Source organism: Aptenodytes patagonicus, chromosome 1 (genome assembly GCF_965638725.1).
Source record: "Aptenodytes patagonicus chromosome 1, bAptPat1.pri.cur, whole genome shotgun sequence".
In the NCBI taxonomy this organism is placed as follows: Eukaryota; Metazoa; Chordata; class Aves; order Sphenisciformes; family Spheniscidae; genus Aptenodytes; species Aptenodytes patagonicus.
In genome coordinates, this window is record NC_134949.1 from 1,010,855 (window position 1) to 1,032,899 (window position 22,045).

The following is a 22,045-nucleotide window of genomic DNA, read 5'->3' on the forward strand; positions in this document are numbered from 1 at the left end:
GGGAGCCGGGCTCCGTGCCACGTGGTGCTGAAGGCAGCTTGGAGCGGAGCCTGGCAGCCGGCGTACGGCTTCGGCGCTGTCCTGTTACGCCACCTCTTCCACCCTCGGCACCGGCGCTTGCCGGGGGCCTTGCAAATACTCTTGGTCCTGCAGCCGCGGGGGAGAAGACCTAGTGCCTTCGTCTCGTAGGACGTGGCTGAGATACAGTCATCAGGGTAAGCAGAAGTGTCTGAGTAGGTAGGAAGTAATGTTGCAGTGTTGTCAGAGCTCATTGGGAGACCTTACGGGAAAAGAAGTCATTTTGGTTTTAAATAAAATTGATTTTGCTCTGGCGGTCACACCGTCGCACCCCCCCAGCTCACAAGCGCCAAGACACTCGTGCCCGGGTGGTCTAGCCAGGTTTCCTTGCGATGACACTGAGGACGAGGGACTGCAGCTATTGCATCCTTATCACGTCTCGTGGGCTTTTCTTAGGCTGGTGACTGTGTATCGGTTTGGGATGTGCCCTTTTGGTCCCTCTTAGGAGATGTTGGCGATTTTCACTCCATCCTGTCCCCCTTCTCTGTGAGTTACAAGGATTCGCTCTCCGGCTGTTGTCTCTCAACCCTGGTGTCCCAACTAGCCGGTGGTAGACATGAGCCGAGAGCTTGAGGATCTGCTGACCATGGTGCATCACCAACTGTTTTGCCGTCCCTTCTCCTGCCTTCTGCTGCTTCCACAGCCAGACCTTCCTGCTCATCCTCCATCCAGGCCAGTCTCGACATTTTTACTGCAGGTACCTCCATGTAGCTATCGCTCGGGTCCCCCAAGCCAACCTGCAGCTGCCAACGAGGCAGACTGACCCATCCCAAGTGACCCGAGCTGCTTGTGTGTCGCTGACTTGTCCGACGGAGATTCGTGGTGGTGGCTCGTGCAGGTCGCCGGTTGTCTTGACGCTCACGGATGTTGGAGAGGAGGTAGAAAACCTGTGCCTGCTGCTTGGGCACCAGAAACAAGCGTCCCTGCAGGCCCCAATGCTGCCACCCGCTCGCGGGTGTTTCTGTGCATCGCCCGGTGCAGGAGGAGGTTTGCCCCAGTTCCTGGACAGATAATGTCACCGCCTCGCTGCCTGTCTCGCTGCCGGTGTTGCTCACTCCTCGTGCTCTCCCACCGACCGCTCCGCACTGCTGAACCTTCACCAACACCCTGTAAACGAGTTTTTTTTGGTTTGGTTTTTTTTTTTCCCCCCCTTACCTGGGTGTGAATGAGCTTGGTGCAAGACGCAGAGCCCAGCCGTGCCCGTACGGAGCAGGAAACAGACAGTCTGCTGATGCGCAGCGGTCACCTGCAGCGCCGTGGGTCCAATCCCCCCGGGGCCGTGCAGCTGCGTTCGTCTCTCCAGGCTTTCCTCCTCCAAATATTAAAACCATTTAAAAGGACCCACTCTGCTCCCCATCCGAGCCGCCACCGCGGGGTTTCGGCTGCGCGATGGAGCTTCGCCCGGTTCTTCATTGGCCCCGGTGCGCTCCCCTCCGCGTTGTGCGTCCTGGTAGATACAGGGAACGCAGACGTATGATCAAATTAAGATGTCTTAAGCCCTGCGGGTGTCTAATCCACAGTCCCGAGGCTCGTAAGCAGCTTTGCTGCAGCCGCTGCGTACGTGCTCCCTCCCCGGCTCGCTCCCCTTCCCCAGGGAGCCCCCCACAGATCTACGGGCCGTTAAAACCAGGGTGCAGCCGGGAAATTCCTGCCTCGCTCCAAGGAAGCGGTGGGCGGCGGAGGCTGGGGAGCGGCGTGGATTAAAAAAACCTCTTACATGCAAAAAAAAAAAAAACCAAACAAAAAAAAGGCCCAAATCTTCTTGAAAACGCGCTGTCTCCTTTGCGTCGGTGCTGTGCTGTGGTTTTGCTGTGGACGGGGGGATTTCCCGCACCAAGCGTGATCCTGAATGAGAGCAAAAACTCTTCTTCGCGTATTTTGGGGTGAAAAGGGGGAAATGTGAGAGGTGACGCACGCGAGAAGTGAAACCTGCCTTTGGGAAGCAGAAATACACCCTAATTATTATTGTCCATTGCGATAATTAACAAAGCGGCTGCCTTTAAAAGCGCTTCCCTGCGGTCCCCGGTGGAAAAGCGCCGGCTCCGTCCTCTCTGGGTAGCAAGCGGGGCACCCGTGGGTGCTCTGCCCTGCGCCCGGTGATGCCCGCGGTGCCCTGGGGTTGCCGACGGTGTCGAAGCCACCCCGGCCACGTGGGGAGCATCCAGCAGGGCCACGCGCCGGCACGTGCGCGCCCCTTGCACACGCGTGCCCCCCCCCCTTTGCACACGTGCGGGTACGTGTTGCACGCAAGCGCCTGCCCGTTGCACGCGCGTACCCGCTGCATGGCCGTGTGGGCACCCGTTGCACGCACATGTGGCCGGCGTGTGGGTGTGCAACCAGGGCGCGCAACACGCGGGCACCCGTTGCACACCCGTTGGGTGTGCAACGGGTGCCCGCGTGTTGCGCGCCCTGGTTGCGCGTGCGCGTCCCCGTCGCACGCACCTGCGCCCATTGCACACGTGCAGCCATGGCACGCTCGCACCTGCTCGTTGCACGACCTTTGCACGCGCGCGTGCGCGCGCCCGCCGGGTGCCCGCGCGCCCTTTGCACGCGCAGCACGTGCACACGTGTGCCCCCCCCCCCCCCCCTCCAATTGAGGACGCCGCGGCGGTGCCCGGCGCTGCACAAACCCGGAGGGGCGGGGGGGAAGGAGGGAGGGAGGGAGCGCGGCGCGGAGCCGCGCATGCGCGCCGCGCCCCCCACCACGGTGGCAGCGCCGTCGGCGCGGCGCGACGCCCGCCCCCTAGCGACGGCGCGGCGAGCCAATGGCGGGCGGCGCGGGGCGGTGATTGGCAGGCGGGCGGGGCGGGGGCGGCGCGGCACCGCCCCCTCCCGGCGCGGTCTCTTCACGGCGGCAGCGGCGGCTCCATTTTCTCCCGCTCCCGCGGCCCCGCAGCGCCCGGCTCGCCTCAGCCCCGGCCGGCGGAGAGAGACCCGAGAGACGCCCCCCCCGCGCCCCGTTCTTCCCTCCCCCGCGCCGCCATGAACGAGGAGTACGACGTGATCGTGCTGGGCACCGGCCTCACGGTGAGGAGGAGCCGCCGCCGCCGCCGCCTGCCTGGGCCTCGGGCCTGCCGCGGGCGGCCGCCGCCCTGCCGGGCCCCGCCGCACCACCCCCCCCCACCCCCCCACCCCCCCCCGGCGCCTGGGTCCTGCCTACCTCTGGCCCCCTCCCCGTCGCTCACACGGGTGCTGATCCCCGCTTCCCCCGGGCGCCGGTGTCCTTTTGCCCATCTATCACCTGATTTATCCCGCCCCCCCCCCCCCGGCTCCGGGCTAGAACGCCTGGGGTCTGCGGTTCCCTCGCCGCCTCGGGCACCGGGGGCCTGGTTCCCGCCCCCCCCCCCCCGGATGCCGGGGTCTGTTCCCCAGTCTCTCACCTGGTTATCATCCCCCCCACACTCCGCTCGGACCTCGCGGTCCTTTTCTTCATCTGTCACTTTGCCATCGTAACCCCCCCCCCCAACCCCGGCTGGGGTGCCTGGCTTCCTGCTTCCCCCCCCCCCCCCCCCCCCCCGAATATTCCCCTGCGGTGCCTGGGTCCTGGTCCCCGTCCCGTGTCCCCCCCCCAGGACACCTGGGTCCTTTCCCCATCTCTCATCTAATTATCATCGCACCCCCCATCACTAACCCCTCTCCCCCCCCCCCCGCTTGAATCCTTTCCCCACCCCCTGCTCGGCCACTTGGGTCCTTCCCCCTCCCCCCCCCCCATCCCTAACTAGACCCCCGGGCTGGGTTCTGTTTTTTATAGGTGACCCCCATGTTTGGGTGTCCCCGTGTGTCCCGTCCCCGTCCCCCCCCCCCCACCTCGCTCCCCGGCCGCCTGGGTTTCCCCCACCGCCCCGTGGGGCCGGGCCCAGGCTCCCGGGAGGCCCCCGGTCCGCGGCGCTGCCTGTGGGAGGCCCCAGGAAATGCAGTTGTTTAGCGGAGGGAGGGCGGGGGACGACGGACAATAAACCGCTAACGGGGATTTATTGCCTGATTTTTATTTTTTTTTAATTATTATTTTATTTTACCCTTCACACTCCCCCCCCCCCCATCTCCCGACCCGAGGTGGCTGCAGGTCCACCGAGCCGTGCCCTCCCCGGAGCCGAGCCGGGCTTAGGGTGGAGGCAGACCTGGTTACCCCCCCCCCTTCTCCCTCCCTGCTCCGCCTTTGCAGCCTTCGGCTCTCCATCCAGCCCTGACTGCAGCAGGAGGGGGATGGGGAGGCGGGCGAGCCCTGCACGCCTGTCAAATTTGCCTGATTTCCCCCCCTTTTCTCTCCCACCCCCACCCCCCCCCCCCAAAAAAAATCCTCTTCTGCTTTGTTGCTTCCTCTCGGTCATCCCTGAGGAAGGCTGACAGCTGATGGCACTTGGGGGTGCGGCGGAGGGAGGAGGATGAGCCGTGGTGGGGCTTTGTCCTATTGTGGAGGATGCAGCCCGCGCTGCAGGCTGCCGAAGGGGGGGGGGGGGGAATAAAAATGGCAATGCCGCTGCCCGTGAGGTTTGCTGGTGGGGATTTCTTCTGGCTCCTGCCTTCCTTCGAACCGGGGAGATGCCTGGAGCCGCCACTAGCTTATTCGCGGCGGGTTTAGTAGGGGATGAAGGGTGGATTGCAGGTTACAATTAAGAGGCATTGTTTGAAGAAGGGGGGAAGAAAATTCAATATGGTGGAGAGGAGGTTTTCTTTGCTGTTAAATAGCCTTTCCTGCTTTTGTTCCCTCCTGTTAACGGGGAGAAGTGGCTAGACAAAGAGATATCTTCGGGGTTGGCTGTGAGGGATTTCCCCCACTTCCCCTTGTTGATGGTAATTGTAAATAGAAATACATGCGCTTCCTACTGTGGCTTTGGCGCTGTGATTGACGGGGGCTGCCACAGCGGCGAAGGCATCATGTCTGCTGACACAGGACCGGGGCACGGCCGCTTAAGGCAGATCTGGCTGATCATCCCCCTGTTTTGAGTATGGGAATAATGGTAACAAAACCAGGACGCGGCACAAAGAAAATGTGCAAAGTGTGGGAGAGTCTTCCCAGCTGCTGCCATAGGGTAAACCCAACTTTCCTGGTTGCTTTCATTCCTTTCTCTAAAGGCTCTTCCTTTGAGGTAGCAGGAATGACTTATGTGAGGCAAAAGCTGCTTCCCTTTGATAGGGGAAGCTGCAGTCTGTCCTAAAACCTGTCTCTGGCTCACCAGAGAAAGGGACTTTTTTTTGGGGGGTGAAATATAATGAGCTTCTGGCGAAGGGGCCTCCAATAGATCTTGAGCTCCATTAAAATGTTAATTTATGCTTTAGAGTGAGCTGTGGTACCAAGTTGGTAAGCACCGTGCTTAATCTCAAACTGACAAATGCCAATGTAAATTTGACAAAAGGCCTCTTGTGAAATCACTTTTAAGACAAGCTAATGCTAATGATCAGCAGTTGAGTTAAAAGGAATAAATTATGGCCGTATTTTAAGGTGTGCTGACCAAACTCCAGAGCCTGAGAGCGTGCAGGAGCGCTTATTTTGCTTCTGATGTGCAGGCTTTACCTCTGAAATACCAATTAGAACAGGAAGGACTTCATCTCGACTTGAGCAGCTTGTGTGGAAAAGCAGAATGGAAACCAGAGGTCCTGGTGCAGCCAGGATGTTCCCGATCCTAAAATGCATGGTGTTGGCTCAACCATTTTGGCTGGCGAGTGGTGTCGGAGCAGAGCCTGGTTCGGGCTGGGCTACAGGACTTCTGCGGTCAGATGAGGCATCAAACTGGAAGCTCGAAGGTTGCTCCTCCAACTTTGGTCTGGTACCAGTGCTGGCAGAGTCAGGCTTCCTGAGGAAAAGGAACTGGAAAACGCGCTGCGTAAACACATTCAGTTGTTTCTTTCCTTTTCCAAGAGCCTTGAACTGCCATGAAACTTCAGATGATGTTTTCAACCACCCTTTCCTTAGAGCTGGCCCTTGCAGAAATGGACTGTTGGAGTCCCACCGGGCAACTGTTGTAGCTGAGTGAGTTTGTGTCTCCTCTGCTGAAAAGCCCGACTTGCACCTCGAGTACCAATCTTGATGCTGCCTGAACAAAAAGAGATTAACTGGGGGTCCTGTTCGCTAGATACTCGAGCGCCGTGCCCCTCTGCCAGGCTACCTGTTGGGCTGTGCCCATCTTACGTCTTGTGCCATGAGAGTTACCGGTTGACTTGTCCCAGTGTCCATCGCTAGGGCTTGTACAAAGCCCACAAAATAGCGGTAATCCAGACCATCTGGGAGAGGCGGCGAGTGGCTGCTGATCTGGAGGGTTTTTTTCTTTCTCTTGCCAAAGTGAAAGTTCAGTTGTTGGTTTAAAGAGGAAAAAATAAATTGTTGGAGCCGTTGTAAAAGAGCCACAAATACGTCCGTTGCAGTGGTCATTCTGGTTGGGTCTGCAGGGCCACCGCTACGTAAGTGCACAAGAGTGCATGCATAAATTCCACTTTTGATGGATCTGAAAGCGCAACGTGAATATTTCAGGTGCTAATCTCTTCTTCAACCAGTAATGAAGAGCTCAGGCAGCTTTAGGACTGGGATTACTGGCACTGAGATATTTTAACTTTTTCCCTTATGTATGCAAATGGGAGACCCCATTGCAGCGCCAAGCTTGTAAAGATACGTCTTAGCAGTATGGGGAAAAATAATCCCAGAGCATCATTAATCCTGAATTACTGCTGATACGACAGCCTCAAACTTACACAAGGTATAATTAACTTCCCAGCGCTCAGACGAGAGTGCTACGCTCCTCCCGATCCCTCCGTGCACTGAGCGGCGGGGAAGTGTCAGGCCGTGTCTGCTGGTATTTGCAAAGCGCTGGTGGGTCTGGCTGCCCTAGCGCGAGAGCTGGTGGGTCTTCCAGCTACCGCATCCTGGAGGTGCTGGTGGGAATGGCTTCTCCAAGTTGCTCGAGTCTTAATAGCTTTAAGATCCTTGGCTTAGGCTTGCTAGGTGCGTCGTGCATTGCAGATTAGGCAGCATCTTTCTCCAGACCTACTGCACAAACCCGTTTTTAATCTGGTGCAGCAATCGGCAGGCTGGAGAACACCTAGTGGTTTTATTTTCAGACTTGTATTTTCAGTTCATCTTAACTTACGCCTCTGTGGTCTGGAAAGGACTCGGTACTCGCTCACCGGGACGTTCGGGAGTGGGATGTTGTGCCCCCTGACAGGCGTTTGTTATCTGCTTTCTGTGCTCCAGACGACGTGGGTTAGACGACATGAGCGTTGGGCGTAATTAAACTACCCTGTTTAGCCCCGGTAGATGAAGACCATGGTCCTGCTGGGTTTTCACTCATTGCAGGCACCAGTGTGTTGAACTAAGCTTCTTACCTGCCAGCTGCCTCCCTGCGCTAAAGCTATATAAATCCATCGCAAAGATACAGATTCACTTTCTATAGGAGCAGAGTCGCCAAACTCTTTGGTTCAAGATACATTTAATCATATAGGCACAGGCCTCATTCCTTAAAGGGCCTAAATAAAGAACATCAGAGTGACTGCGAGGACCAAGTGGAGTGTCACTGTCCCTTGCATCATCCCCTGGGAGCTGAGGGGATTGCTCAAGTGCAGTGAGTAATTGCTTTTGCAGTTTGTATGGCTAAGCAGAGCTTTTGAGTCTTGCTTGCTGGAGTCTGGCACGGTAGACGTAGCCAGCCTATGTTAGAGCTGGAATAGCCTGGGCGATGCCAACGAGCTGTGTGTAACTTCTTGCTCACCACGGCACGGCCCTGTCTTTCTAAGAAAGAGCTCTTGCTGTGCCAGAACCCAGTCTCGAAGGGATTTTGCTAAACGTTTTGCGTAGAATCCTGCCCTCAGCGCCGTTAGATGGACCGACACTGGCTCAAGTTTCCATCGGTCTGTCTGAGCCTTTCTGAACTGCCGCCCTACTTGGAGAAAATCCATGTAAACCTACTTGCTTCCCTTGGTTCCCGAAGGCTTCTGCGTGCAGAAGGTCTATTCGTGACCAGTTTGTGCAAGCAAGGGAAGAGCTGATGGTCTTAAGCAAGCACGGAAACGCCAATACCTCCGAGTTACCCCTTACTACTAGGTTTTTTTTCATGGATTTGTATCGAGTGTGCTGTCTCTGCGTTTCTGATGCACGTTGCTCTCTGGTTCTGTGCTCTCCGGCCATTTGAAGTGGCCGAGCGGCGCTGCAGATGACATTGATCGCTGTAAGACTTGCTCTGTCATTCATTCGGCAACACAATGCGAGCTCTCGGGAGCCGGGAGCCCATCGTAACCTGAACTGGCTGAAGCGGTGGATTATAGTAGCACAGCGTGACTGTAATTTCCACGAAGATTGTGTTCGACCCCGGCTGGATACCTGGAGCTTTCCCTGCTGTGTCTTGGTGCCCTTTCTGCTGTCAGCAGCGGCTCAGTTTTACCTGTTTGCACGGGGTTGATGATTATAAGACGGTCAGAAAGCCATAGATTTGAACTCTGACGTTTCCCCTTTTTTATTTGCAGTCTAAACTGTTTCTAGCCCTTCCCTTATCGGTACAGGCTGTTTGTTTTCCTCGCTCCCTGACCCAAACGACATAATGACATATCAAGCGGTTCTTAGACGCAGACTAGCGCGACCGTGGATGGGTATAGCCAGCGGTCAGCCAGCGCAGCCGTCGAAAGGAATTGCTGAGCTGGGAGGATAAATCTATTGTGCGTCTCGTGTGTTTTATGACCGTGCTGTTGCCTCATCGGCTGCGAAGGGAAGCGATGGTGAAAGGCCTGCGTGGGATTTCAACGCTTCGGGGCTCTGCAGGAGCCTGGGTGATATAACGAACCTGTTAAATGAGCCTTGGATAAAATAGTGTTGTAATACCTCCACCTCTATCCCCATATCGGTGTTTAATGGGTATGGAATAAGGTTGAGAAGATACTTAAGACCTCTTATATCTTCTGCTGGTACCCAAATTCGCTCTGGGGGATGCTGGCAAACCTGTTGAAAGGATACACGCTCACTGGGAAGTGATGGGTGAGCTACTCTGAGAAGACAGAGCAAGAAATGCTTTGAAGTTTCCTTAAATGGAGGAAGGAAATCAGCCGACATCTGGACTGAAGAATATAGCTTCTGCAGCTTTTATTGTAACTTCATCCCTCCAGTTGATACTTACTTTGCTTTGAAATCCTGGTTGGCTTCTTCGTGGCTCAGCTCCGGCATGGATGTTAGCAGTCCTGTACTGGTAGAGCTGGTGAGCCGGTGTTTTGGAAGATGTTCCGGGGGAATAAAACCACAGGTTAGAGCAAAGAGTCAAACCGGAGCCCTCGCGTAGAGCTCTGTGAAATTCGGTTTAACTGAGGAGATCGTGCTGGCTAGTGGTGATGCACTTGGTGTGATAGTCCCACTTTGCCTGTGGTAAATCATTAACGTTTGAACTGACACCATAAAAGCCACCTGTACTTTCGCTCTTGCAGTTCCTCAGCCTTGTAGGGCTTATGGCGCTCTCGAGTAGTGTCTTAACGCAGGGTTTGGTGCAGCCGTGTCTGCTGTAAGGGTCTCTGCTTGCTTCAGCCTGTCTGGAAAAAGTGAAGGGGCCTTGTAGGACATGAGGGATCTGGAGTCTGTGGAGGATGGTACGGTGCTGGAAGGAGCAGCTGATGGGTCATGGAGAGGTTTTGTGGGAAGTCCTGCGGCTAATTGTATTCAGGATCCGTGTGGTGACCACGAGGCCTTGTGGGCACCGTGTTTGAAACCACCCATGACTTGAGGGATTAAACTCAGAGTGGCCCATTCTTGCCGTGCACCGGGCAGGCAGCTCTGGCTTTGCTTTTGGGGGCCTTGGCTGAATTACTGTGGCATCCTGGTGGGTAACAGGCTGGCTAGCAGTGCCTTGCTCTCCCAGTAGAGAAGACTTGCCCGTTGCCACCTGGAAGCGCAAGAACAGCAAGTCCTCATGCCAGCGATCCCTGCCAACCATCCACGCATCTACAGGTGTTGAGACGCTTCAGAACAAAATAACCCCTCCTGAAAGCTGCCTTTACCGTGGGTTGGTCCTTGGCTGGTAAAGTTGAAGATGATTTTAAAAAGCTTCCTTCGCGCTGAGGATTTACCGGAGTTAGGATTTGCAAGTCATGTAAACAGTATACGGTGGGAGACTTTTTGCGTCATAACTGTGGTTTGGCTGAGTGCGCTAACCGATACCCGTATTGGCCGGCATTGCCATAACATAGTTTGAAATAAGCCTCCTACACGCTGCAGCAAGGGGGAAGTGACACACGAGGAGAGCCCTGAGCGCTCCGCGGGGCGAGATGCATGTGGAGTAAACACGAAGGATCTCACGGAGATGCGGATCTCTGCCGGGAGGGCCAAGCTGCCGGTTCTCTTGAGCGAACGGCTCCTCTGCTCCTGAGCGTGCAGGCGTGCAGCGGTGGCATCTCTCAGCAGCTGGATGTGGGGTTTTACAGGCTGAAAGAAAGATAACATGAGATGTAGCCGGGACCTACAAATTAGATAATGGTGGTGGTGAATGAGAACTCAATTGCAGATGTAATTCTGCCTTTGGAGAGAGTTGAGGCAGAGCAGGAAGGATCGGTAAAACCTCCACAATAAGCAGTCCTAAGCATGCAAGTATTCAAGTTTTTGTTAAGCTCTTTGGCTTGTGAATGCCAGAGCCGGTGACCGGGTTAGTTGCAAAGTTGGGTTTTAATGGGGATTTAGCCGTGCAAGTCCTTAGCTTGCTCTGCAAGCTACAACCTGTGTCCCTCTGCGATTAGTCTCAGCCTCGTGGTGTTGCGTTCAGACACAGCAGCTGATCTGCTGCTCAGAGTAATCTTGGTGTTTTTAATCTCAGTGGGTGCATAGCAGGGATAGCAAAGTGTCTACTGAGATGATAAAGCTCCCAAATGGCTTAATTTATTCTTTATGCTACCTCTATCCTCTTAAGAGTAGCTGTTGACTCTCTTGCGTGTCCCGGTGTGGCAGATATCAAAGATTGAGGTTTTGAGGAGACTACCTGGAGTCCTGTAAGGCAAGGCTTTATGCTCCTGGTGTCACCCATAAACGAGGGTGCTGCCTCTCTGTGAACATCCTTAACTTGATAGCTGGTGGTTTAGGAGTATAGATTTTCCTAATCTAGCCCAAATGCGTGAACTTCCCAGAAATATCCTCAGGGGAGCCCTGGTAGGCGGTGGTTGTGTAGTTAAAACATCTTGGTTGGCTTGCCCAGAGCAGACAGCGAACCTAGCAGGGGTTAATCTGTCTCAACTAGAAGTCTTTCAGCATGCATGTCTCAATTCTGGAGTGAGGCAACTGGTGTGTTTTTCAAAGGACTGTGCAGGTACCTTCAGATCTAGGCATGCAGCAGGCTGTCTGAACACGCTCTTTGAGAGAGCATCGGTAGTAAAAATGGAAGGAGGCTCAAATGCAACTAATGTGTCCCTTGCGTCCTTTGTTTCCTCTCTCTGTAGGAATGCATCCTCTCCGGGATCATGTCAGTGAATGGAAAGAAAGTCCTTCACATGGATCGTAACTCTTACTATGGAGGGGAGAGCGCATCCATTACACCCCTGGAGGATGTAAGTACGGAGGCTGACACCCACCTATTGTGTCCTCCCCAGGCACATAAAGGGGGCTTTATTTCGAGCTATCCTAGGGGTGGATCCAAAGTAATTACTCTTAAGGGTTTCCTTTGAGTAAGAATGTTTTATGGCACTTCCAGACCAGATAATAGTGGGGGAGAAACTGGTGCGTATGTTTATACTTGGCAGATAGCACTTGTTTTCTGTAGTTCCCAGCCGAGATTCAGGCACGCAGCACTTGAGCGATCGTTCGGAGGTATAATGCCCGACAGCTAGATGTTAAAACTCTTCGGCTAAATTGCTACTGCTGCGCTTGCCGGCGAATGTTGGCCTGACAAATGCCGTGTGCTCTCCGTGCCTTGACGTTACACTTGGTCCTCGGTCTGCGAGCACTTCCAGCTAGATAGGCGCCATCTCCTTTGGTTAGTGCTTGCGCCCTGTGATTGTGTACCCCTAAAGCCATTAGTGTGGCTGATTAATCAGATGTCAGGAAATCACTGCTCTCCTTAATTGCTTTTTTGCAATTAATTGCGTTAAATATTTATATCAGAGAATCTGATTTTAAGTATATGGAGGAGCCTGCCCTCTCCTGAAGTAGGAATTGTGATCAGATTACCTTTAGCTATGTTAAACAGTATTTCGGTTCAGCAGGTCATAAATTCCCAAGCTTTAAGCCTTGGAGGAAGGAAGACTGGATGAGCAGAATAATGCTGCCTGATTCTTACTGTAAGAATTTACTGGATGTGCTTTGTGTATTGCCTCAAAAGTCAAATTCAAGCTAAAACGCTGGCCAGAAGCTTGCTGTGAAGAGCTTATGTTCAGCTGGGGAGATGTGGGGGTGGAAAGTGTGTACATGTGTGGGAGAAATTATACCCATAGATATTTCCTCTGCTATAATAAGTTTTGTATTCTCTCCGAAGCTCTACAAAAGGTTTAATCTACCAGGAACTCCACCAGAATCTATGGGGCGAGGAAGAGACTGGAACGTGGACCTAATTCCAAAATTCCTTATGGCTAACGGTAAGTGATGCTGAGCTCCCAAATCTGCCTCGTAAGCTTAGCCTGGGTTAGTGTTCAGTGCTGTAATGGAATGAACAGCCCTTCAGCTAGCTCTTCGTGAACTTGTTGAAGCATTAATCAAAGAGCTGCAGAAAGCTCACTCGAGCTGATCTGCATGCGCTTATGCCAGAAGCACCACGGCTTCTGCTCTGTGACTCGATTCGCCTGTGGACCTCTCAAACTCGGAAGATGGCTCCAGCTTGGAGCGTGCAGCAGTGGCATGTCTGGAAGGTTTGAACGTCCGTTTTCCAACATCCTCTCTTAAAGTGTTTGCATTTCTAGCCAGGGTTAATGCCATGAATTTGTGCATTGTTATTCTTCCATGGCTCAGGAAGAAACGGTTGATTCCATGGTGACTGTTAATCCCCTTTGTTCCTATTTTATGGCTTGCAGACTCTGTCATCTCTTATTGATGCTACAAATCCTCATTCTTTAATCTATGTGTTCCAGTACTGGGACAGGTCTTCTGGACCAAATCCACTATCGGTGAAGCGATTATCAATGCAAACAAGTTCAGGGGCAACTCGTTTTGCCAAAAACCAACCACTTGCTACTGGAATCTCTTGTCCCTGAAGCACGAGGGGATAGATGTATCGTGTAGTGCCAGTCTCGCTCAAGGTTAGCGTGGTGGAAGACTTGATAGATTCCAGTCAAGGTTTGGTTACTCTAGTCTCGGCTTACTTTCGGCTTGCATAGGCATTGTGGTGCATTTTGAAGGGACAGCATCCCTCTGGGGATGTGACAGTGGGTGGGGACAGCGAAGGGGGAAACATGCTGAGGGATGGCCTTTACTCAGAGGACTGACGGAAACCGCAGGAGTGACGAGGAAGCTGTTAATTGCCTGTAAGAAAGTCTTAAAACTGCCTCATAATGCGCTAGTGAGTATCTGCCACAACCTGTATGTTACACAAAGGTGTAAGAGCTGTGTGGGTTTAACGTGGTGCTGCCGTTGAAGGGTTTGCTGTGTTGGAAGAACTGTCTGCCTTGTGGGAAGCACTGTCCTCCTCTTGGCTTCTGGCTACAGACCAGCTGGTTGACTTGTGCCAAACCTCCTTTCCAGGTCAGTTGGTAAAGATGCTGCTCTACACAGAAGTCACTCGCTACTTAGACTTCAAGGTGATCGAGGGAAGCTTCGTCTACAAGGGAGGAAAGATCTACAAAGTTCCTTCCACTGAGGCAGAAGCCTTGGCATCCAGTGAGTAGTTGCACCTTGCTTTGTTTCCTCCTGAGGCTACCGTCTCTAAACAAAAGCAAGACAGGTCTCTGCCACCCACGTCTGAGGATGTTCTGTGCTCATGTAGAAAAGAAATCTTGACGCTCCTCACGTGGTGCTGTGTGTAGACTCCATCTCAGTAACAAGCTGTGCTTAGCATAGGAGTCTTCTGCATCTCATTTGACTTCAAACACCTCAAGGAGTCTTGGGCTTCCTGAGCTTTGAGTTACCATTTTCTTGGAGCTTTCAGATGGAGCCGGTCAAGCTGCCTGTTCTATGGCTCATCTGGTGAGAATTTGGCAGTATTTTACTTCCTCAAGAGGTTACATTTGGGGCTTATGCTCCCAGCTCTGCCATAAATATTTAATGTTGAGTCCTTGTTGGATGGAATTATGTGTGTGAAAAACGTTGTTGCGTTTATCAGCAGGCAAATTGGAATGACTAATTCCGATATGTGGCACCTGGCTCAATCTTAATTGTTGTCTGCTTAAATTTCACTCTTCAGATAAAACTACTGATCATTCATAATAGCGTAGTGAAATACGTTAGGAGCTGGCAGAGGGCAGTCCATTAGCTTCACATGCGGGATGTATTTAGTAGCATCTCCAAAAAAAATCTCGTGATAAAGTGACTCCTGCAAATAAGGCTCCTGGTATGCGGCTTCTCTGCGTTGGAGCCTTCCTTATGGCAGATATTCCCATTTGCTGTGAAGCAATCGGTCATTCCTTCAGTTTGGCCGCGTTGCTGTCTCACCGTGGTCTCTTAAGAGACTCATACTGGCAGAAGTAGGAGGTGCCTTTGGTGCTGTCTCTGCCTTCGTGTTTCAGCAAGTCCAGTCTCGCTTCTCCAATCTGTAGAAAACTCAAGCGTATAAATGGTGCCTCGTCCAATCTCGTGTTTGAAATGTTGACCCTCACAGCACTTGCTAGTTCCTTGGCGAGGCTGCAGGAGAGCCCAGCACCGCTTGCTCTGATGGAGCTTTGATCACCACGCTTGGGTGATGCTAAGCCTGGTAGATACCAAGCGCAGGTCTCTGCTTAGGGAAGCTCAGGTCGGGCTTTACACCGGGCCAAGTGGAAACTGCTCTCCAAGCTTTCCCCCAGCTGAAAGTAGCGTAGAAGCTCGGCCTCCAGCCACGCCTTTGAGAAGTTGGCTGTACCACCTCGAGGTCTGGCGCACCAGGACAGTTGCCAGTGAGGACCGGCTTGGCAGACGTCTGTGTGTCTCCTGCTTGAATGGAGAGCCTCGGTCAGCACTCAAGGCCGAACTCCACGTTATTGAGTGATGTGTAAAACACTTGTCAGTTCTTACCCGCTTCTGATACTCTGTGGCAACGGAGAAGCCATTTAGTAGCTGTGTAAGTTCTGACAAAATACCTTGTTTTTAGGCTTAATGGGCTTGTTTGAGAAACGCCGGTTCAGGAAATTCCTAGTGTACGTTGCCAACTTTGATGAGAACGACCCCCGAACTTTCGAAGGCGTTGACCCCAAGAAGACCACCATGCGCGACGTGTATAAGAAGTTTGACCTGGGGCAGGATGTTATAGACTTCACGGGCCATGCCCTCGCGCTCTACAGGACTGACGAGTAAGTGTGGGTTCAGTTGCTCCCCCAAATCGGCTGGGGTGCTGGGCGCTTGCAGCACAGGCCTTGCAAATTGAGGGTAGGATGTCTCGCAAAGTGTTTCTGTCCCTGAGCGCTGCATGAGTCTTAAAATACTGGGTCCTCTGCTGACGGGGTATTTAAAGTTTGTGGGTTCCTGGGGTTAACGAAGCATGTTAATATTAATGAAGCAAGTTAACAGGCTTGGGGAAGAGGGGCTGGAAAGCTGCCTGGTGGAAAAGGACCTGGGGGTGCTGGTCGACAGCCGGCTGAACATGAGCCGGCAGTGTGCCCAGGCGGCCAAGAAGGCCAATGGCCTCCTGGCCTGTATCAGCAATAGTGTGGCCAGCAGGAGGAGGGAAGTGATCGTGCCCCTGTACTCGGCACTGGGGAGGCCGCACCTCGAACACTGTGTTCAGTTTTGGGCCCCTCACTCCAAGAAGGACGTTGAGGTGCTGGAGCGTGTCCGGAGAAGGGCAACGAGGCTGGTGAGGGGTCTGGAGGACAAGTCTGATGAGGAGCGGCTGAGGGAACTGGGGTTGTTTAGCCTGGAGAAAAGGAGGCTGAGGGGAGACCTCATCGCTCTCTACAACCACCTGAAAGGAGGTTGTAGCGAGGTGGGGTTGGTCTCTTCTCCCAAGTAACAAGCAATAGGACGAGAGGAAACGGCCTCAAGTTGCGGCAGGGGAGGTTTAGATTGGACGTGAGGAAAAATGTCTTTACTGAAAGAGTGGTTAAAGATTGGAAGAGGCTGCCCAGGGGAGTGGTTGAGTCCCCATCCCTGGAGGTATTTAAAAGACGTGTAGATGAGGCGCTGAGGGACATGGTTTAGTGGACATGGTGGTGTTGGGTTGACGGTTGGACTTGATGATCTTAGAGGTCCTTTCCAACCTTAATGATTCTATGATTCTATCTCCTTCTTGAATAAAACCCCCTGTGACACTAAGTGCTTCTAAAAGGGAAATTCCAGAGAAATACTTGCCGGGAGCAGCCGGAGGGTGGGGAAGGAAACTTCATGGGAAGTAAACGTTTTGCTCTCTGAGTGTATTCTGCTGTAAGTCTTGGTTTGTGAAACGTTGCAAATCGTGTAACTGCCCCTCCAGCTATCTAGATCAACCATGCCAAGAAACAATCAACAGGATTAAGCTCTACAGTGAGTCGCTGGCTAGATACGGTAAAAGCCCGTACCTTTATCCCCTCTACGGCCTTGGAGAGCTGCCCCAGGGATTTGCAAGGTGAGAACTTGGTTTTGGACTCCAGTGTTTTCTCAACCCTGCTGCGGTACCTGGTGGGGGATCAGATGTGTGGAGCCAGTGCTCGGGCTTCCAGAATGTGATGCCGCATAAAAATACTGCGGTCGTTAACGGTTCCCTCGCTGTCTTAATCAAGAAGCGATTCCTTCATGTGAGACTGCTTCTTTCTGGGCTTGTTTACCGTGATTCCTGTTAGGGGTGGTAGTTCTGGGTTTGCTCAGAGAGAACCGTTTGCAGCATGTGGTCTCTCCAAGAAGTCGGGTTTGCCCATGTGGCGTAGCCTGCAGCTCTTACACTGTAGGACTGTCTGGGTTGCACCAAGCAGATTCTTTCTAGCTGGATGTAATTGCACCTGTAATTTGCTCCAAATACCAGCTGATACCTCGCAGAAGGAACAGCAGACACTATCTGCTGCCTAGATGTTTCAGCAGCGTATTTTGAAGAGGTTTAAGTCTAATGTGTGGTTTGTCCAAGTGGAACAGAAACGAGGGGCTGGAAGGGCTGTTAAAAACCAAACGCTCACCTGTGGAACATGCTGAAGTGGCTTTACTCTTGCAGGCTAAGCGCTATATATGGAGGCACCTACATGCTGAACAAGCCCATCGAAGAGATTGTGATAGAAAACGGCAAAGTGGTTGGTGTGAAGTCTGAAGGGGAGGTACGGTACCTTCCAATTCTTTCCTTACTCCCCACCCCACATCCTGCCTCTCAAAACTGAAGCTGTCGGTCATCGATCTGAACAAATGAAGTAGAAAACCCCTCATCAAAACCCTAGGACCAAAACTGCTTGGCCGGTGCCGTTTCCCCCCGTGCCAGCTCGCTTAAGACATGTGGATGTTTTCGTGGTGAGGAGTACAGTACCGTAGTCCCACTCCGGGAGTTGGAGTGAAGTCTTCATGGGGTGGCAAGGTGGTTTTCTGAATAAATCAGGCTGGCTAAACTGGGAAGGAGCTGCTTGCTTGTGTCTGACCTGGGTATGAAACCAGCTCTGCCCTTGACATTAAGTATCAGCCGCTCGGGCAGCTGGCACGCAGCCTTTCCGCAGCTTCTTCTCAACCTGGCAATGTAAAAACTAAGGAGAGTGCTGCGAACTGCTTGGAAGCTATAAATGCGCTCCCAACTGGAGCGGGAGCTTCGCAGGACAGTTTAGCGCTTGCTGGTAGGGTAACATGTCCCTTCTGGGGAGGGGATGACGTGTCCTGGCTAGCGGTGGAGGTGCTAATCCGTGCTATAGACTGATGTGCCCAAGTGCCGGCTGCCTGGAGGCTTCAAATTGGTCAAATACTAAACTATTACTGTAAAAATGAGTTCTAATGCGAACCGGTCAATTCGTCTCTGGTTCAGCCTTGACCGCAGCAAGTTACGGTCCTAGACTGGAAGGACTGGGCTCTGTAGCGGTTAGAGCTTAACTGTGTACTGAGTGAAGGGGAAGATGTGACGACACGCAGCTCTGTGTAGTCCTTTAAGAGTAATGCACCGAGATTTGGATTGTCCGAGCTGAAGCATGTTGCCGGCGGTGAAATGAGAACCTGATGCAGGAACAGCCGCCTCAAAACGGCTCTTGGTTTTCCTCAAAATCAGCCGGTTCCTCGCCTCTGGCTGGCTGCGTGCACACCTCCGCGCGGTGGTCACTCAGTGTCCATCTGTCTCTCTGCAGGTCGCTCGCTGCAAACAGCTCATCTGCGACCCCAGCTACGTCTCGGACCGCGTAACGAAGGTCGGCCAAGTGATTCGGGTAATCTGTATCTTGAGCCACCCGATCAAGAATACGAACGATGCCAACTCGTGCCAGATCATCATTCCACAGAATCAGGTCAACCGAAAATCAGGTGCGTGGACTGCTGGGGCGCGCGCAGGTCTTGTCGCGCTTGGGTTGAGGCAGAGCGGTCGTTAAACGGGTCTCGCGCCGAACACGCGCTCCCACGGTCCGGTGAGATGCGAATCAAACAGGAAAATGCACTTGCTGCCGCTCCTGCGGCAGACTTCACGTCCTTCTCCAGCAATCCTTTAGGCCCCGGCGAGGCTGCGCTTCGGTTCAGAGCAGCGGTGGGGGAGGTGGGAGAAGGTGCCTGTGGTCAGAAAGCCGTGTGAGGAACCCGCTGAAGGGAGTGCCCCAACCTGGGAGAAGTGGGTGAGGAGCACGGGGGTGCTCTGGGAGGGGGGCGAGGGCTGAGTGCAGGAGGGGAAAATGCTTCCTCGCCCTTGAACAGCGGGGTGGGCTGGCTGCTGGGGAACCCCCGCTGGCTTTCAGGAGCCGTCGTAGCCACAGGAAGCTGAATTTCGGAGATCTCGCAGGGCTGCTGGTGTCCAGGCCCCTCAGCCGAGAGACTTGAAAGCGTGTAGGACTGCAGGGCAAGGATGGAACTCATTCAAGCGTGGCCTTAAACAAGACAGGGAGGTACGAAGTGTCAGGGGAGCAGGAAGAGGCGCATGAGTGCGCAAGTTAGAGGAGGCTTTTGGGATGAGGCAGGCCTGACCCGGGCTGTTGGCTTGCCTGGCGCATTCTGACCTGCCGCTGTGATGTGCTTCCCCAGATATCTACGTCTGCATGATCTCCTCTGCACACAACGTGGCAGCGCAGGGGAAGTACATCGCCATTGCCAGCACTACTGTGGAAACTGCGGACCCAGAGAAGGAAATCAAGCCGGCCTTGGACCTCTTGGAGCCCATTGAGCAGAAGTAAGCCCTTGACGAGCCCCCTCTCCCCCTTCCCACCTCGCCGCTCTCCGCTGCGAGCGCTCGGGCCTGAGGCGTGAAGGCAGAGGGGATCCGAAGGCCATTTGGCTGCACAGAGGTGTTGAAACTCTGAATTTCCTCTGCACCTTGACTGCTTCTGCGCTGGGCAGAGCAATGCCCTTCCATTCAGCCGTTCTTGCACCCATACTGGTGCTCAGCAATGCTTTTTAAAGCATTCCGAAGCTCTTTCTTTTTTCCTCCTTCCAGGTTCGTTAGCATCAGTGACCTGTTCGCGCCGACCGACTTGGGAACCGAAAGCCAGGTTAGTAAGCGCCGAGCTCGTGTTTGAGGGGGCGAGGAGAGAGGCTCGATGCTAAACTCCTGCTTCTCTTTCCAGATCTTCATTTCTCGCACCTATGACGCCACCACTCACTTTGAGACGACGTGCGATGACATCAAAGATATTTATAAGAGGATGATGGGATCAGAGTTTGACTTCGAAGAGATGAAACGCAAGAAAAATGATATCTATGGGGAGGAGGAGCAGCAGTAATGAGAATCTCTAATTAGGAGAAATTTAAATCGGCTAATATGAATATATAAGGAACTTAATGAACACTGTATGAAATTCAATATTGTAAGGCCTGCTTTTGTAATCCCATCTCTGAGAGATTGAAGAGTACTGCACTGGTAATGTTCCCCTTTTGGATATCATGTGTTAATTATTTCATTCTAGTAGGGCTGCTGTCCAGAATCTGGCAAATTACTGACTGATTTAATGACTAACCTCGTAAGCGAAAGGCAGACTGAACCTTTTTTTTTTTTTTTTGCAGACGTAGACGTTGGTGCAGATTTGAAATAACTCATTGACAGCTGTGTCTTACCTTGTATTTTTAATCATTTGTAAACATCCTTCACAATTATGTGCTTCTGGTGAGCTAGTAGATGTGACGGTTGTCACTCAAACCTGATATCAAGGGAAATAGAAACTGAGCACTCCATTATTGTGGACAGCATCCCTAAAGTCTCTTCCCATCAATCTAACTCTGTGGCAAGTTGTATTATGGACAAAGCCCACATCTATTGTAGCAGCAAATGTTGGCTTAGTTCTGGGCACAGAACTTAACCTCCACTTAAGCTTCTAAAACTGTTTACATTGGTTGGGACACAGCTGTGCCTAAGGCTCCTTTGTGTTTTAATCTTAATAAAATTGAGAGAACAAATTACAGAGCAGGCAAGATGTGGAAGTATTTTCTGTACCCTGGTGGCTTCTCGGATGGACCAAACGGCACTGCGGTATCGATATGACAGAGCCTGTGCTTCTCGTGTCTCCTGAAGGCTCCAAATGATTTCTGTACTGCGAAGTAAAGCCAAATTCTGGAAACCAGTCCTGTGCTCTGGTCTGATTCACTTCAGTTGTACGAGCAGCATCTCCTTTCCGAGATCCCTTGGATCTCTGCCCGCCAGGGTTGACACGTGAGTGGTACAGAGCATTTCCTACTAGAAAACGGGCTCAGACTTCCTTGGTTTGGCTTCCCCAGCCCCTGCTGCTCCAGCTGCTCTCGGGGCTGCTTTTGGCAGGGGAGAAGATGCAGCAGCACAAGGCCTGTCACTCCGTCTAAAGCTGCGGGTAGGCGCAAGCCTGCTCGCTCCCTGCAGCCACCCCCTAGCGCCTACATCCAGAAATGGCACTTGCTTGAAGCAGCAGTAAATAATTCTTGCCCTTACGGCTCCTCTGCAGGGTGCTGATCTCTCTCTGAGTAAGAGAGGCTCCTCTTCGGAGTGAGCCTTACTGGTCCCCTGGCTCGGATCCTGCAGCCTGAAGCAATCCTGCTGTTGGGCGGCAGGTGGACGGCGAGGAGACAACGATGCCAAGCGCCAGGAAAAATGAGAAAATGCCTTGGGACGGCTTTCTCCTGCTCTCGGCTGCCGTGCTCGGCCAGGTAGGGTTGCTGCTAAAGGGTTCATCCTTCTCTTCAGCCGTAGCTGTGCCGCGCTCGTGCTGCTGATGAAGAGGAACTGGGTCTTTGACCACATCTCGTTCACGAAGCGGCGCTGCGCTAAACCTGGCTGCGGCTGCCCCTTTCCTTCCTCCCTCCCTGGGGTTTGGGGCTTTTGGCACTTCCTCTCCCTGGGCACTGGTTCCAGGAAGCACCTTTCCATTTTAAGCTGCCGGGGCCGGCTGGGAGCCTGGTGCCTGTATTGCCAGAGCAAGGCATGTAGCGGTGGCTGGGGAAGTTCTCCCTTGCTTTGTGCTTCCTCTCTTCAGCTGCTTCAGTGCTCAGTGTCACCAAGCTGAGCCTTTTCGGAGACAAGGCAGACCTAAGGCATGTGGAGAATGAGCTCCTTCCCCTAAAAATGCTTCTGTTGCCCCTCTCTGCCGTAACCTGGTTATTCCTCTGGCTCTCGGTACACCTCTCCTGCTGGGAAGGAGGGAGGGTATTGATCCTGCAGCCCCAAGTCTCCATGAGCCCACCCCGGCTGGAGCCAAAGGGTCTTGCTCGCTCTTTCCTTCCTGCGTGGGCTTCAAAGCTGGGGGTGATGCAGAACGAAGCTGATTTCTGATCTACGTGTGAGCTGGGAAAGCTGCTGTCTTCTGCCTTTGCTGCCGGGAGAGGCTGGGTGCTGAGCAGGGAAACCCCTCTCCGGAGAGCAGTGGGCTGTGAAAC

General features: G+C 53.2%; 1 protein-coding gene across 1 annotated transcript; it reads left to right on the top strand.

Moving 5' to 3' along the window:
* The first annotated feature begins 2,931 nt into the window (after positions 1-2,931).
* On the top strand, positions 2,932-20,763 carry GDI2 (GDP dissociation inhibitor 2). Its single transcript, XM_076345395.1, has 11 exons — positions 2,932-3,105; positions 11,464-11,571; positions 12,495-12,594; positions 13,694-13,828; positions 15,234-15,432; positions 16,551-16,682; positions 17,259-17,358; positions 18,358-18,529; positions 19,235-19,379; positions 19,644-19,698; positions 19,774-20,763. Exons 1-11 carry the CDS (start codon positions 3,061-3,063, stop codon positions 19,927-19,929), a joined length of 1,347 nt encoding a protein of 448 aa, XP_076201510.1. The 5' UTR covers positions 2,932-3,060; the 3' UTR covers positions 19,930-20,763.
* Positions 20,764-22,045: the final 1,282 nt, after the last annotated feature.